Genomic DNA, 13,965 nt, shown 5'->3' with positions numbered 1-13,965 from the left:
CTGAAGAAGAAAAATGGGTTCAAACTCTATGTTGATCACGTTTCCTCTCGGATCACTGAAAAAATTTGTCCCCGGCAGTAGAGATTTGCCCCATTGTTCATAAAATCCTTCTTCAAACTCCAAAAATTCCTGTAAAGCATAAAAACACAAACTTCCTTCAAAATAACAACTGTATAAAACTTTATGGACATGCTTGAACCAAAGGATGGAAGAAAAATATAAACTTTCGTCCAAAAACCAACTGTATACGTCAAACATAAAAAACATTAAAAAACAGAACATGCAAAAGAACTAACCTCTAAGGGTTCCATCACCATCACAGAGTTTTGGTAGAAATTGGTGAAGCTGAAATCTTTAGAGGCAGACATTGATAGTTGGATTGTTCTGTGATTGCTGAGGAGTACTGTTTTTCTTCTTCGTTTATGAACAAAGAAAGCTACAGCCACGATATCTCCTTTTAACTAAAATAAAGGAAACGTTTTGTTGCACATCCAAACCTTCTGACCTTTAGAATAAATCTTGCACAATTTCAGTCTGAGCACGTTGACAAGACTATCCATAATTCCTTTTGCCGCCAACTCTTCGTATTCCCTTAAATATCTTATTTCTAATTTAATGATATTAATAATTTCAACCAAAAAAAATAACATCTGTTATTCAGTTCCAAAAATCTACTAATAGGTTTTTTCATCAATTAAAATCTTAATCTCCTTATATTCCAAATTTAATAGTTATGATTTTAAATTTAAATTTACCAACAAATAATAAACTTTTAAATCATTAACGTTACAAACATAAACAAAATTAAGAAATTTAAATATACTACATCAAATTAATTAATTCTTTGTAGTTATAATATATTATATTTACTTAATAAGTATAATCATTTCATATACTCAGACTAACAAATCAACCATTTCAAAACTTTTAAATCAAAATAAATCATCTATATCCAATAACATTAAATAACAATATATATTACAACAAATTAAATTACATATTACAGATATACTTAAATCCACCTTACAACTAATTTATTATAAATTATAATAAATAAATAATAATACTTCATTTCACCTAACTATATCAATAACATATCCTTAAATTCTATAATAAATAAATAATAATACTTCTTTCAATAATTATTTATTTATACATAAAAATATTAAATTGAATTTTTCAACATAATCAAAGTTTGAATGCAAAAAAACACGACCTGTGCGTATGCACGGGTCTCCTACTAGTTCTGGAATGAAATCAAGTGAGAATTGTTAGACTGGGAAATGATATATTAAAGAATCCACTTGAGAAACATGGATTTAAAACTTTCAAACATGAATGGACATAATTGTTTGTTTGTTTTCATGTCAACTCTTAGTACTTGATGGAACATGTAGAGCAAGCTTTTAAATATCAACCAAGCATTTAACACTTTTCTTTTTCAGAAATTTCAAACAAATTTGGAACACAAAAATTAAAAAATATAGGTTAAAATACTTTTTTTTGTCTCAATTTTATCAAATTTTCTTAAATAAGTTCTAATTTTGGTTTTGTGTTCATATAGGTCCTAAATTTCGTCAATTTTGTTCAATTTGGTCTTTTTTTGCTAACACCGTTTAAATTATTAACGGCCATAAACAGTGATTGTCACGTGTCATTTCGTGATTTTTTTTAATTGTTTTTTTTTAAATGTACATGTGTCAACCCAGTAGCGTGCCAAGAGTCACTTTGTGGTTTTTTTGAATTTTTTTTGATTTTCTTTTGAATTTTTTTAAATGTCCACGTGTCAGCCCAGTAGCGTGTCAAGTGTCAAAGTCAATGTTCTATAATTAATTTGATTCTTATAGTTGTTATTTTTGTTCAATTTAGTCCTAATTTTTGTTAACATTAACCAATTTGGTATCTCTCCAAATTGAAAGCAAATTTAATTTTTATATTAAAATTCACATTTTTTATTAAATATTTTTATATAATATATTAAAATTCACATCATTATAACTTTGATATAAAAATTCAATTTGATCATAGGGACCAAATTGAACAAAAATAACAAATATAGAAACCAAATTGAATATAGAACATTGACTCTTACACGTGGCACACTATTGGGTTGACACGTGGACATTTAACAATTTATTTAAAAAAATTAAAAAAAATCAAAAAAACCACAAAGTGACACGTGACACGCTATTTGGTTGACACGTGTACATTTTAAAAAAACTTAAAAAATAAAAAATATATAAATAAAAATATATAAAAAAAATTCAAAAAAATCACAAGTGACACGTGGCAGTCACCTCATAGCTGTTAATGATTTAAACGGTATTAGTAAAAAATGACCAAATTGAACAAAATTGACGAAAATTAGGACTTATTTGAACACAAAACCAAAATTAGGACTTATTTGAAAAAACTTAACGAAAATTAAGATCAAAAAGGTATTTCAACCAAAAATATAAAACATAAACAAATTTGATTAATATAGATCGAAAGTTTTAATTACTAGTTTAAATATTTTATTTAAAAACAGGAATGTTTAAAGTGATTACAAAATGGATCTATTTGTTTACTTTATACTTTATACTTTATATATATATATATATATATATATATATATATATATATATATATATATATATTATTTTCACATAAATATTTGATAAGAATTTTTATAACCCTAGTCTAATAAACTTTCTTTTATTTATCAATTTTTCTTTGTTGTTTGTTGATTTTCATAAGACTCTTAATAACTAAAATTTCATCTTGCTAAACACTAAAAAGTTTAAATCAAGTTAAAAAAAATTCGATCTTGTGATTAAAGGGAAAATTAAAAAAAAATGTAGTAAGACAAAAAAAACATGACATATAAAACCTAAATAAGAAAAAGAAAAAGAAAAACATTATTTTTTATTGACTGAGAAATCATAAAAACAATATCTCAGAAATTATTGGTAAAAGCACTTATTTATGAGTAAAAAAAAAGGTTTGAAATTGGAAAAAAAGTAACTCTATTATTATTACTTTTAAGTTAGAAAATGTTTTATTGAAATGTCTTATTCTAAATATCAATGATTCTAAAAGATCTTTTAAAATTTCAATTAAATATCATCATGTTATGTTGTCCACTTATAAGTATTTTGATATTCTCAATATTGAATACTATTTTTTTTGGGAATTATCCGTATCAATTACTACTAAAAATTTTCATATTACATGAAATTTTTCTTGCAAATTTATAAAAAATATTCACAAGAAAAAACTTTTTTCTGCTATTTTTTCTAAAAATTTTAATTGGCAGGTAATTCTTTCGTGGGTAATCATTTTCTACAAATTTATAAAATTTGTAAGTATTTTCTATAAAATTTGTTTCAAAAAGTGTTTTATACAAAATATTTTGCAAGAAAATTGGTAACAATTTCTTTAAAAAAAATTTCACAACAAAATTTGTAAGTATTTTCTAAAAAAATTTTCAAAATAAAATTAACAGGAAATAGAAATTTTTTTTAATAGTAATTATTTCCACTCTTTCAAATGATTAAAAATAGTGAGAATGCCTACCCCAAACAATTATTCATTTTTATTGACGAATTCAAAAATTGACCTTAAGGCCACAAGGTAAGCAAAATTTTCATGGAGACTTTTTATTTATTTATTTATTTATAAAAAATATATTATTTAATTTCACCGATTAATAGTTTTCACTCATTTTGCATTTTTGTAAGTTTACTATAACATTTTGCATGAAATTTAAGATTTAGATCTAAAAATAAACCCTTTTTTTATTCAACTTTTCTTTTATTGAACCAAATATTTAATGATTGCCAATGATTAATCCAAAAAAATTGAAAGATTTTTTTTTAATAAAATCTCCATCCTCAATCATAATCTTTCACATGCAATATTCAAATTCAAAATCATCCTTAAGGACACAAACTTGAATATGACTCTATCCTTTAACTTGTGGTTGGTTCCATACACATATAAACACAACCAAGATATAAAATCTTAAAAGATAATTATTATGTAAACATATTCAAGCACCTCCATTATTTAAACATGTAAACAAATTTTTAATTCAAAAATTAAATTATAATTGTCACCTTGGATGACAGATCAGATAGTAACAAAATAGTCAAATTTTTGATAGTCATTTTATTATTTTTCCAAACTAATCAACACTTTGTATCCATAATTAGTTTTGTTTTCTATAATCGACTTAAATTATTTAAAAAAATATATATAATTTTTTCAACTAACCAGATTAATATTTTTGAATTAAAATATGAACATAAAAATAAATTTAACATCAAACCATTCAATGTGCCAACCCTTCTGCAGTCACCAACCACCGAGCTTTATACATGTCACAGCCTGACCAAGGACTTACCTTCAATTGTTGAAAAGCCATTTCAAAAACTTTTTTCCTTTTTATGAAAATGAAGAGAAAATAATTGTTTTTCCAAATTCAAACTTCAAGGGAACAAATTTTGAAAGAATTTTCCGTATATGAAAAAACAAAAAATAAAAAATTCAATGACCCCAACCCAACTAACAAATCATGAAAGAATGTTCTTTATAAGAATGAAAAATTAATTAAAGATTTTATCATCTAAATAATGATTTTTTAAGTTTGGAAATTTCATAAAAAAGTATTATTGTGAGGAAAAAATAGTTAAAAACACTTAGGCCTACATTTTTATTTATCATACCAAATATTTATTATACTAGCTAAGTTATAATTTGACGCAATAAATTTTATTCAATAAAATTGTCAATAATTATGATGAAGACGTGACAAGAGTAAAGACAAATATTTACTTGAAAAATTTGGAAGATTCGAAACAAGGGTTAGAGCAGGGACGTAACAAGGTCAGGACAGAGGGGAGCCACGTCTCCCCTAACCATTTTTTTTTTCCTTTTTTCTATTTGTTTAAAAAATAATATTTATATTAATTGATTTTTATTTTATTTTATTTTTTATGTATTTAAAAAAATATATTTATATACTATTACTTTATTTATATATTACTATTTTATTTATATATTATTATCTTATTTATATTAATTTAGTTTGAATTATTTTTCTTAAATTTAAAAATTATGTTTTTTTTTATTATAATTTCTTATATTTTTGTATTTAGTTTTTCCCTTTCGTGCTTTCATTTTTTTCTTTTATTTTATTTCCATCTCAATTTTCACCATCATTTTCTTATTATTTTCAAAATTAAATTGCACTACGACAAAATTGAAGAGTTAACAAACATTTTGGATTGAACAATTTCTTCTTTTGAGTAAGTTCATTTTTTCCCTTCTTTTTTTAAAACAATTTGTTTTCTTCTTGTATGTGACTTTTCTATGCTCTAGGCATATATTATCTGTTAGAGATCATAAAATCATGCTTTAATTGTTGATCAAACTCTTATTTGTATAGATAGAATATCTTAGGCTTTGAAGTTGTGTAAGGGAAGAGAAAGATTAGGAATCTACTCTAGGGTAAGGGAAACTAATCATTTAGAAGTTATTAATTTTCTTAAAATATTGAGTCTTGCTTTTAAGATTTAATTTGGGGTATTCATAATTTTATTTTTTTTTTGTAAAAGAATTGACAAATTTATATTAGGAAAAAATATGATAAAGAGTAAAAGAATTGATTCTTTTTTCAAGAGGAAAACTTTTGATGAAGATGAAAAAAATGCATCTACGTCATCTAAAATTGAGAAACTTCATGATAATCCAAATATTGAAGAAAATGAAAATACTTTAGAACGAAATCCGATGAAGCGTCTTCAAATCTGGTAATACCCACCAAATCAAATTGATGAGGTACAGAATGCTTATCTAAAATGGGGTCCATATCAAATGCATCTAGAAAATTATCCGTTGTCTGGTAAAGATGATCGCCATTAAAAGATGCTACGTATTGCTTACCGTGTTATCTTTTTAGTAAAAAATCAAGCGGAGGACTTGACTCAGATGTTTTCATTCTTACATGTAATTGAGTTTATTTTCATTGAAATCTAATTTGCAATAAGTTGATTGACATTAACATATTTTAATTTTTTGAATGTTTTTTTATAGGTTGTAAAAGTTGGAGAACCATTTTGACTAAAAGTAACTTTTGGTTTTTATTTAATATATATTATTATTGATGATAAACTTTATGTTACTCTTTCATATATATATATATATATATATATATATATATATGTATATATTATTGTTATATTGTTTGGATTATATTATCATGAGTGCTTATTTTAAATAAAAAATGATGTAAAAAATTAAATTTTTTAATTAAAAAAAATAATTTATATATAACAAATATAATTTGGCCCCCCTAAAATTTTTGGTCAAGTTCTGTCACTAGGTTAGAGCAAGGAAAAAAAAGGAAATTCTTTAATAAGTGTTATCCATATTATTTGAATACAAGTCCAAGATTCACATAGAAAAGACTAAGATTGTGAATTGCATCATGATCCAAATGGAGAATGACTAATGCACCACTTTACTGCACTGATCCGAGAGTTCCATGTATTGGTGGAACAAGCAAAGATGGTGGAACAACTGGAGAAGGGCCCAAGTCGGGTCATGAGGGCACATCCTAACAACAGTAGCATCAATGAGAAACGACAAGAGAAACCTTACACCAGACCTCAATGTGAAGGACGAGGGACAGTGAAGTGTTTCTAGTGCAGAGGAGACCATTTTCGACGAGTTTGTCCGGAATTTTCAGGAGCAAAGTCGTATGAGAAGAAGTGTTACAATTGTCGCAAGTCGGGTCATTACGCCAAATCTTGCCCTGAACGGGGGAAGTCTGAAGTGCCACGACAACAACAAGGTAAAGTTTGAATTGATTTTTTTTCTTTTGGGGTAGTGAAGCATGTTATGTTAGTTGTGTGATGTATGCTCGAAGTTCGTTCATCCCTTTAAAACCAAGTTGTACTTTTACTCAGATGACTAGGGAGAGTCGAGTAAAAGGAGTTGTTATTTTACCCTTAGGACTTTGGAGAGTCGGATAAAATGGAATTTTGGGTTACTGTAAGACTTTGATATAAGCTTAGTAACAATGTCCTTGCTGGGTTTTGTTGAGCAGACAAAGAATGTTGCTTGGGAGGCTTAGGAAAAGTTATGCTCTTACCGGGTTTTGGTGAACATGTAAGGGTGGGACTCTTGTTGGGTTTTGTTGAACAGACTAGAGTTGTGTTTGTGAGACTCAGGGGAAACAACACTCTTATCGGGTTTTGGTGAACAGGTAAGTGGTGGGCTCTTGTCGGGTTTTGATGAGCAGACAAGGGTGGTTGTTGTGAGTGTGAGGGTAAGCAACGTCCTTACCGGGTTTTGGTGAGCAGGAAAGGGTGATACTCTTCCTAGGTTGTGGTGAGCAGATAAGAGTTGTTGCTTATGGGTCTTAGTGGAAGCAACCCTCTTATCGGGTTTTGGTGAACATGTAAAGGTGGTACTCTTGTTGGGTTTTGGTGAACATGCAAGGGTGGTTGCACGTAAGACCTAAGGAAAAGTAGTACTCTTACCGGGTTTTGGTGAACGGGTAAGGGTTGTGGCTCTTGTCGGGTTTTTTTGAGCAGACAAGAGTTGTTTTTTGTAAACCTCAAGGAAGCAATGCTCTTACCGGGTTTTGGTGAACATGTAAGGGTGGGACTCTTGTCAAGTTTTGTTGAACAGACAAGAGTTGTGTTTGTGAGACTCAGGGGAAGCAACACTCTTACCGGGTTTTGGTGAATAGGTAAGTGGTGGGCTCTTGTCGGGTTTTGATGAGCAGGCAAGGGTTGTTGTTTGTGAGTCTCAGGGTAGGCAACACTCTTACCGGGTTTTGGTGAGCAGGTAAGGGTGATACTCTTGTTGGGTTTTGATGAGCAGGCAAGAGTTGTTGCTTATGGGTCTTAGTAGAAGCAGCATTCTTACCGAGTTTTGGTGAGCAGCTAAGAGTGTACTCTTGCTTGGTTTTTTTGGTGAGCAGGCAAGGGTAGTTGCTTATAAGACCTAAGGTAAAGTAATGCTCTTATCGGGTTTTGGCGAGCAGGTAAGGGGTATTAGTTGTCTTTCCCAATGCGTTGGTGCGCAAAGGGTGAGGTTCTTTCCAAGAAGTGTTGGTGCGCAGGGAAAGGAACTTGTGAACTGGAAGTATTAAGAACAGAAAATGTCTTGGTAGAGTGATCAAATGATTTTTCCATTCTTTTGTGTGTTGCCACCTTGGAAAAAAATGATTATTTCCTTACATCTTTCATATTTGTCTACTCTCTATTGTTCTTTCTTTTTCACTAAAATTTAGAAAATCCTATTCTACCTAGATTTATGTGGTGGTCATAACTCTTGTTCAAATCATCCAAAATTAGTGATTCTTAAGTCTAAATTAAAGTTCGTCTTTTACATTATTTTAGAATCACTTCAACTGGAATTCTACATCTCAATATATTGACATCTCTAAATTATTGTCCAAACTGAAATTTCAACCACTTTTCAATTCACATTTTCATTAATTTTTCAAGTTTTTTTAAATGATTCTAATCCTAAAAAACCATAAGTGAGGCCTTACGAATGGGTTCACATCAAATTGTAATACCCATTATCACAACTGCCCATTACAACATTGCAATAAATAATCATTTTTTTTTCTTTCATCAGGATCATCTTAAGTTGACGTGATATTCAGACTAATTCTCTTCCCAACATGCCTTAAGCCAACCGTTATTTTCTTTTATATTTTTTTCTTCGCGAATGTTTTAGCATCAAGCGAGTGCCTTCTTATTCAACTTCTATATTTTCGGAACTTGCTTAACCAAATTAAAGTTTTAAGATTTTAGCTATTTTCTTAAAATAAAACATTTGCCAAACATTTGGAATTTTATCAAACATTCCAGTACTCACTTACGTCAACTTATTTAGTTTTTATTATTGCTGATAAAAAAATTATTAGTTTTTTTTTTATATAATCAATCGCTAACTATTGGTTAAATATTGAGACTAAACAACGTTTTCTATTTATTTTTCGATAAAATATGTTTTTTGTAAGGCCCCCTTTCTATTTTTGCTTCCTTTTAAGGGTTGTTCTACAGTAATGGGCCTAAAGGTCGGCTCATAGGATAAAAGCCTTTCATGTTGCCCTAATCCCACACCCACTTTCACTCTTTCAGAAATCAGCCGTCACCCTTCTACTCCGTGAGAGAGAGAGCTCTGTTAAGGTTCAGCCGCCTTCCGCATCCAGTGGGCTCGAACTAGTTTTTCACTTCTCGTAAGTCTGTTCCAACCCCTACTCGTACTTCCTCCAGTGTTTATTCATGTTTGTTTCAGCTAAGAATCCGTAGTCAGCTCATCATATGATCTGCTCCGTTGTTTTTTTCAGTTCCTAAGTATAACCTAAAGCTATGGTGCCCGTGGTTACTGTTGAGTCCTGTACTAGCATATTCCAGGTACGAGAAGCTAGAACCCTCTGCTTGTTTGGTGTGAGTATGTTATTTTATGTGGTTGGTGATTCTCTTTTGTGTTTACCTGTTGATATGGATGTATGATACAGTGGGATTGTTGCTTGTGGTATGTCTTCGCATCTATTGTAGGTGAAAACAGTGGCGGGCACTGATAAACTCGCCCAAGCGAGCTGGTCTCGCCTAGGCGAGACTAACAGAGGCTCGCCTAAGCCCTTTTTCCATGAATGGTCGCCCAGGCGACCCACTGTGATTCTGAGCGAGCGAGCATCTCGCCCAGGCGAGAGGGGTCTCGCCTAAGCGAGATCCCACGAGTGCTTCTGTTCCCTTCTCGAGCCCTCGTCTAGGCGAAGGGGGAGCTCGCCTGAGCGAGCACGTCTCGCTTGAGCGAAACCCCTCAGCCTGAGCGAGGTGCTGAGCGAGACAACGCTTCGCTTGGGACGTGTGTTTATTTTGGATGATCTGTTTTGATGGGTTGAATTGTGTGTGTGTGTGTATATATATATATATATATATATATATATATATATATATATATATATATATATATATATATATATATATATATATATATATATATATATATATATATATATATGTTGAGGGGGGGATTCATATGTGATGACGGGTGAGAGTGGCATGATCTTACGTGAATATTACATGAGTGGTTAGATTTGTATGCGATCATAAATCAGGTATGAACAATGATGAACCTTGGTGGTTGGTAATTTTGTGGCATGACATTGACATGAGGGGAGATGTTTCCTTAAGGTTGGTAATACGAGCTGGTACTGATTGACATGTGATATACGGGAGTTGTCTATGGATGTTGGTATAAATCTTCCCTGCATAGTGTATGTGATCATTTTCCTTGCTGATTTATGAGTGTTAGTCTGTGTCAGCGTGTAATTCCTTGGGGTCTCTAGGTGAGACCTCCGGGGCTACGCTTCAGTGGTAGGGACGTAATTCCATGGCCCCTGTTAGTGGGTGTCCATGGTGGTGCCCATCTGTATAACTAGGTAAAGATTCAAGTTAAGGTTGCATCCTGACACTCTAAGGAGCCAGTTAGTCTCACTTAGAGCGGACTGACTCCTGTGGGGAGAGTAGCAGGAGACCTGAAATTCATTAAGGGCTAACCTTGTGGTGAGGGAAATTTGATTCATTGTAACACTTGTAACACATAGCTCGGGGATGAGCAGCTCGGAGATGAGTAGAGGTATCCACCACAAGTGTAGGCATCCGTTGAATCCGACTAAGTTATACGTATCCGGATGAGTCGAGTCGAGTCGAGTCGTAGTGTATTGAATGAAGAGTCATAACATGCGTGGTTGTTATATAGATATGGGATGATGAAAATATATTTGACTGTATGATGAATATGTTGTTGGCTCTAGCTTACCCGTTTTGTTTCATGGTTGTATTGTATGTGGTTGTTCTTCGTGCGATGATCATCAATTTGATTGATGGGAGCAGATGGGCGAAGTTCTCGTGGTCAACAAGGGAATGACGAGTCCGCTGCTTAGCCATCTGGACTGGAGTTATTTTATTCACGATTTTTTTAGGGCTACGATCCCTGTATCGTTTTATGCTTTCATACTCTACACTCTTTGTTAGAATTGTATCTGGTTTATGTTGGCATCGTGGTGTGTCCAGGTTGTAGGGGTTGTGTTAAGGATCCCAAGACTACGCTACTATACTTTTATCGCATGACGTTTCCTTTAATTTCGTTTAATAATTAAATGGGGCGTTACATTTTTCATAAAAACAATTCCGATTTCTGTTTTTAGTATAATAACAAAAAGTTGACTGATTTTCATGCAATAAGTTTACTTTCATTTGGATTTTAACCAATAAGAAAATATTCTTTAACAAATATTTTTATCGATAAAATTGACAAAAGTTACTAAATAAAGTAATTATTTATTTTTTTTATAGAGGTTACAAAAATAAAATAATAAAATATTAATTTTTTTTACCAAATATGATTGTTGATCAAAATTTGTTAAATAAAACTTTTTTAAGTTATCATTTCCGGTATAAATAAATATGAATATGTATCGAACTAAAATTAGTTAACTTTCTATCTTTATACCAAAATTGAAAACTACTAAAACCTCTATGAACAACATTTTATCTTTTTTTCCTTCAAATTTTCCCCTCCCACATACTTAAAACAGTAACGGAAATTTCCTTCGACATGCATTGCGTGTTAGTCCCATGCTGCAATAATTAGAAATTACTATATAAATTGCATTAATCTGTCCCTTTTACTTTTGTGTGACGAATCAGACAAGCGAGTTCCATGAACACATACAAACCAATCTTCAAACATTGAAAAGTTTTGAAACTGATGATGACATGATAACGATGAGACAACATAAGTAAGACAAAACAAAAGATGCAGTTCGTTTTTACAGGTAAGAGATAATATATCAATGGACAAAGGCATTTTCAGCCGATGAAGGCGCAACTTGTTTTGCTTGTTCCTCTTCTCCCTTGTTGTCCTCTTTCACAGCCAACACAACCAGAACCAACAACAAGGGATAGCTAACAGTAGTCAACACCCAATTCACAATCAACTGAGCCATACCTGACACCTTATGGTTATCAATTTGCCAAGCCACTGCAGCTCCTGCACTTTGTATGCCTTTATAGAACCCAGCATACCTGCATAACATATCAATAATTAAGAATGAGAGACCATGAGATTGTTAATCTAAGTACTCAGATTGAAATCCTGATTAATTCTTAGACATGTCTGTTCATGAGTGTTAACTGAAAGAAAGAACAGAAGATGAGACATTATGCTATGTTTATGAGTGTACTACATATATATATATATATATATATATATATATATATATATATATATATATATATATATATATATACCTGCTAAGAATCTCAGAATCATTGGCGAGGGCCCCAATAACCCAATACACCATGCTTTGGAACATGGAATCAAGCAAGCCAAAACTGAAAAACAAGACAAAGGGTCCAGCATAATCCGAGTCCTTAAAATCCATGATCACACCGAGGTCACGCTTAATCTGATTTGCAAGGGCACCAACCCATATACCAGTCGCAAGAAGAGCAACCACAGAGATTCCCACAACCCCTCTTTTCCTGCGACTCTTGAAACTGAAATCCATCACATAACCGATGGCAACCGAACCCAGCATCTGCGCACCCCAATAGAACACATTGTTGAACCCTCTGGTTCTCAAATTGAACTGTGGCTTATTAACATGGTTGAACTGGTAGGTGTAGAAGAAGTTGCTGGACCAAGCAGCGGGAACGATCAGAAGCATCTTCCAATTGTAGAAAAGTTTGAGGATTTCGTAGGATTCGGTTGTGACGTTGGAGTACAACATGTGAGTGCACCTGGTGCCATCATCTCGAACAACCTTGCTGGCTGGTAGAATGGTCAACGACAAAACAGCCCCGGCGGACATAAAAGCCATGAAGCCTATGTAGGTTCCGTCGTTGACGGTGGCAGCAGCGTCGCCACGGTTGTAGTTCAAAATGAAGGGAATCAAACCACCGATGACACCCCCCATGTTGAAAATGCTCCAGAAGATGGAAATGTAAGTGCCTTTGCGATTCTCTGGCGGGTAGGAGGTCATGATGGCGCCCTGCGCCGCCCAGAGGAGGCCGGCACCGATTCCCAGAATGGCGCCGGCGATGATGGCGAAGAACTGGTGCTGGTAGTGGTTGTAGTACAGGAAGGAGCCGGCGTAGAGGACGTAGGTGGAGCAACCTGCGAAGAGGGTGAGGTGGGGTCCGAAGATGTTGTAGACGCCGCCGCCGAGGATACCGAAGACTGCGAAGGTGGTGTAGAGGGCGGTGAGGGCGTTATTGGAAACGGTGTTCTTGAGTTGGCCGCCGCCACCCATGCCGGAGAGGGCATCGAACATGCCGGGGCAGCAAAAGCATACCAACCCCATAAGAACGATCTGAATGATCGGCGAATTGTACCTGAAAAGGTAAAAACTTTTTGCGCCCTCAGAAATCTGGGTGTTTGAATCCCCATTTTCATGGTTACCCATTTGAGAAGGATAATTGATTTGGCAGTATGTGGAAGAGGGGAAGAAGAAGAAGAAGAAGAAAATGATGATGGTTTGAGGGAATAGAACAGTTTAAGTAGAAGAGTAATGGAACAAATTTAGAGTATAAATTCTCCCTTATCTTTCGTTGTTTGCAATTGAAAGGATTGCCACCGGTCAGTGAAAGAGGGAAGCATTGAAGATGCTTACGCAAACTCCTTCAACCATCGGAAATGGCCGTTTGCTACTCCCGAAACTATTTGTTTATGATGAAACATTTCATTCAAGAATATTTAAACAGCGATCGGAACAAATCCACTTTTTATAATCAAATCCACTTTTTTACGGATCCAAATTATTTAATATTTATTTTATTAATAATTCAATTTATTAAAAATTATTCTATTGAATCTACATATCAATATTTTAACATTCCCATTTTAAAAGTGTGACGGTATGTCAGAAAACTTTTGCGTTTAAAT

At 32.6% G+C, this 13,965-nt stretch overlaps 1 protein-coding gene across 1 annotated transcript; it reads right to left on the bottom strand.

The window, feature by feature from the left end:
- Positions 1-11,735: 11,735 nt before the first annotated feature.
- On the bottom strand, positions 11,736-13,751 carry LOC114195909 (UNC93-like protein 1). The gene is made up of 2 exons (XM_028086355.2): positions 12,330-13,751; positions 11,736-12,104 (listed from the first exon to the last, which is right to left on the bottom strand). The coding sequence occupies exons 1-2, from the start codon at positions 13,484-13,486 to the stop codon at positions 11,870-11,872; spliced, it is 1,392 nt and encodes a 463-aa protein (XP_027942156.2). The 5' UTR covers positions 13,487-13,751; the 3' UTR covers positions 11,736-11,869.
- Positions 13,752-13,965: the final 214 nt, after the last annotated feature.

Source organism: Vigna unguiculata, chromosome 9 (genome assembly GCF_037176805.1).
Source record: "Vigna unguiculata cultivar grain cowpea cultivar isolate G323 ecotype 2 chromosome 9, ASM3717680v1, whole genome shotgun sequence".
NCBI lineage: Eukaryota > Viridiplantae > Streptophyta > Magnoliopsida > Fabales > Fabaceae > Vigna > Vigna unguiculata.
The sequence above is the reverse complement of the archived record's forward strand: the minus strand, read 5'-3'. Positions and strand labels throughout refer to the sequence as shown.

What these genes read in the sequence shown, in the direction of transcription:
- LOC114195909 (XM_028086355.2), bottom strand. Translation starts at nt 13,486, where the DNA reads ATGGGTAACCATGAAAATGGGGATTCAAACACCCAGATTTCTGAGGGC. An exon ending in GATTCTGAGATTCTTAGCAG is followed by an intron (nt 12,105 to 12,329) that starts GTATATATATAT and finishes TATGTTATGCAG; the next exon opens with GTATGCTGGGTTCTATAAAG.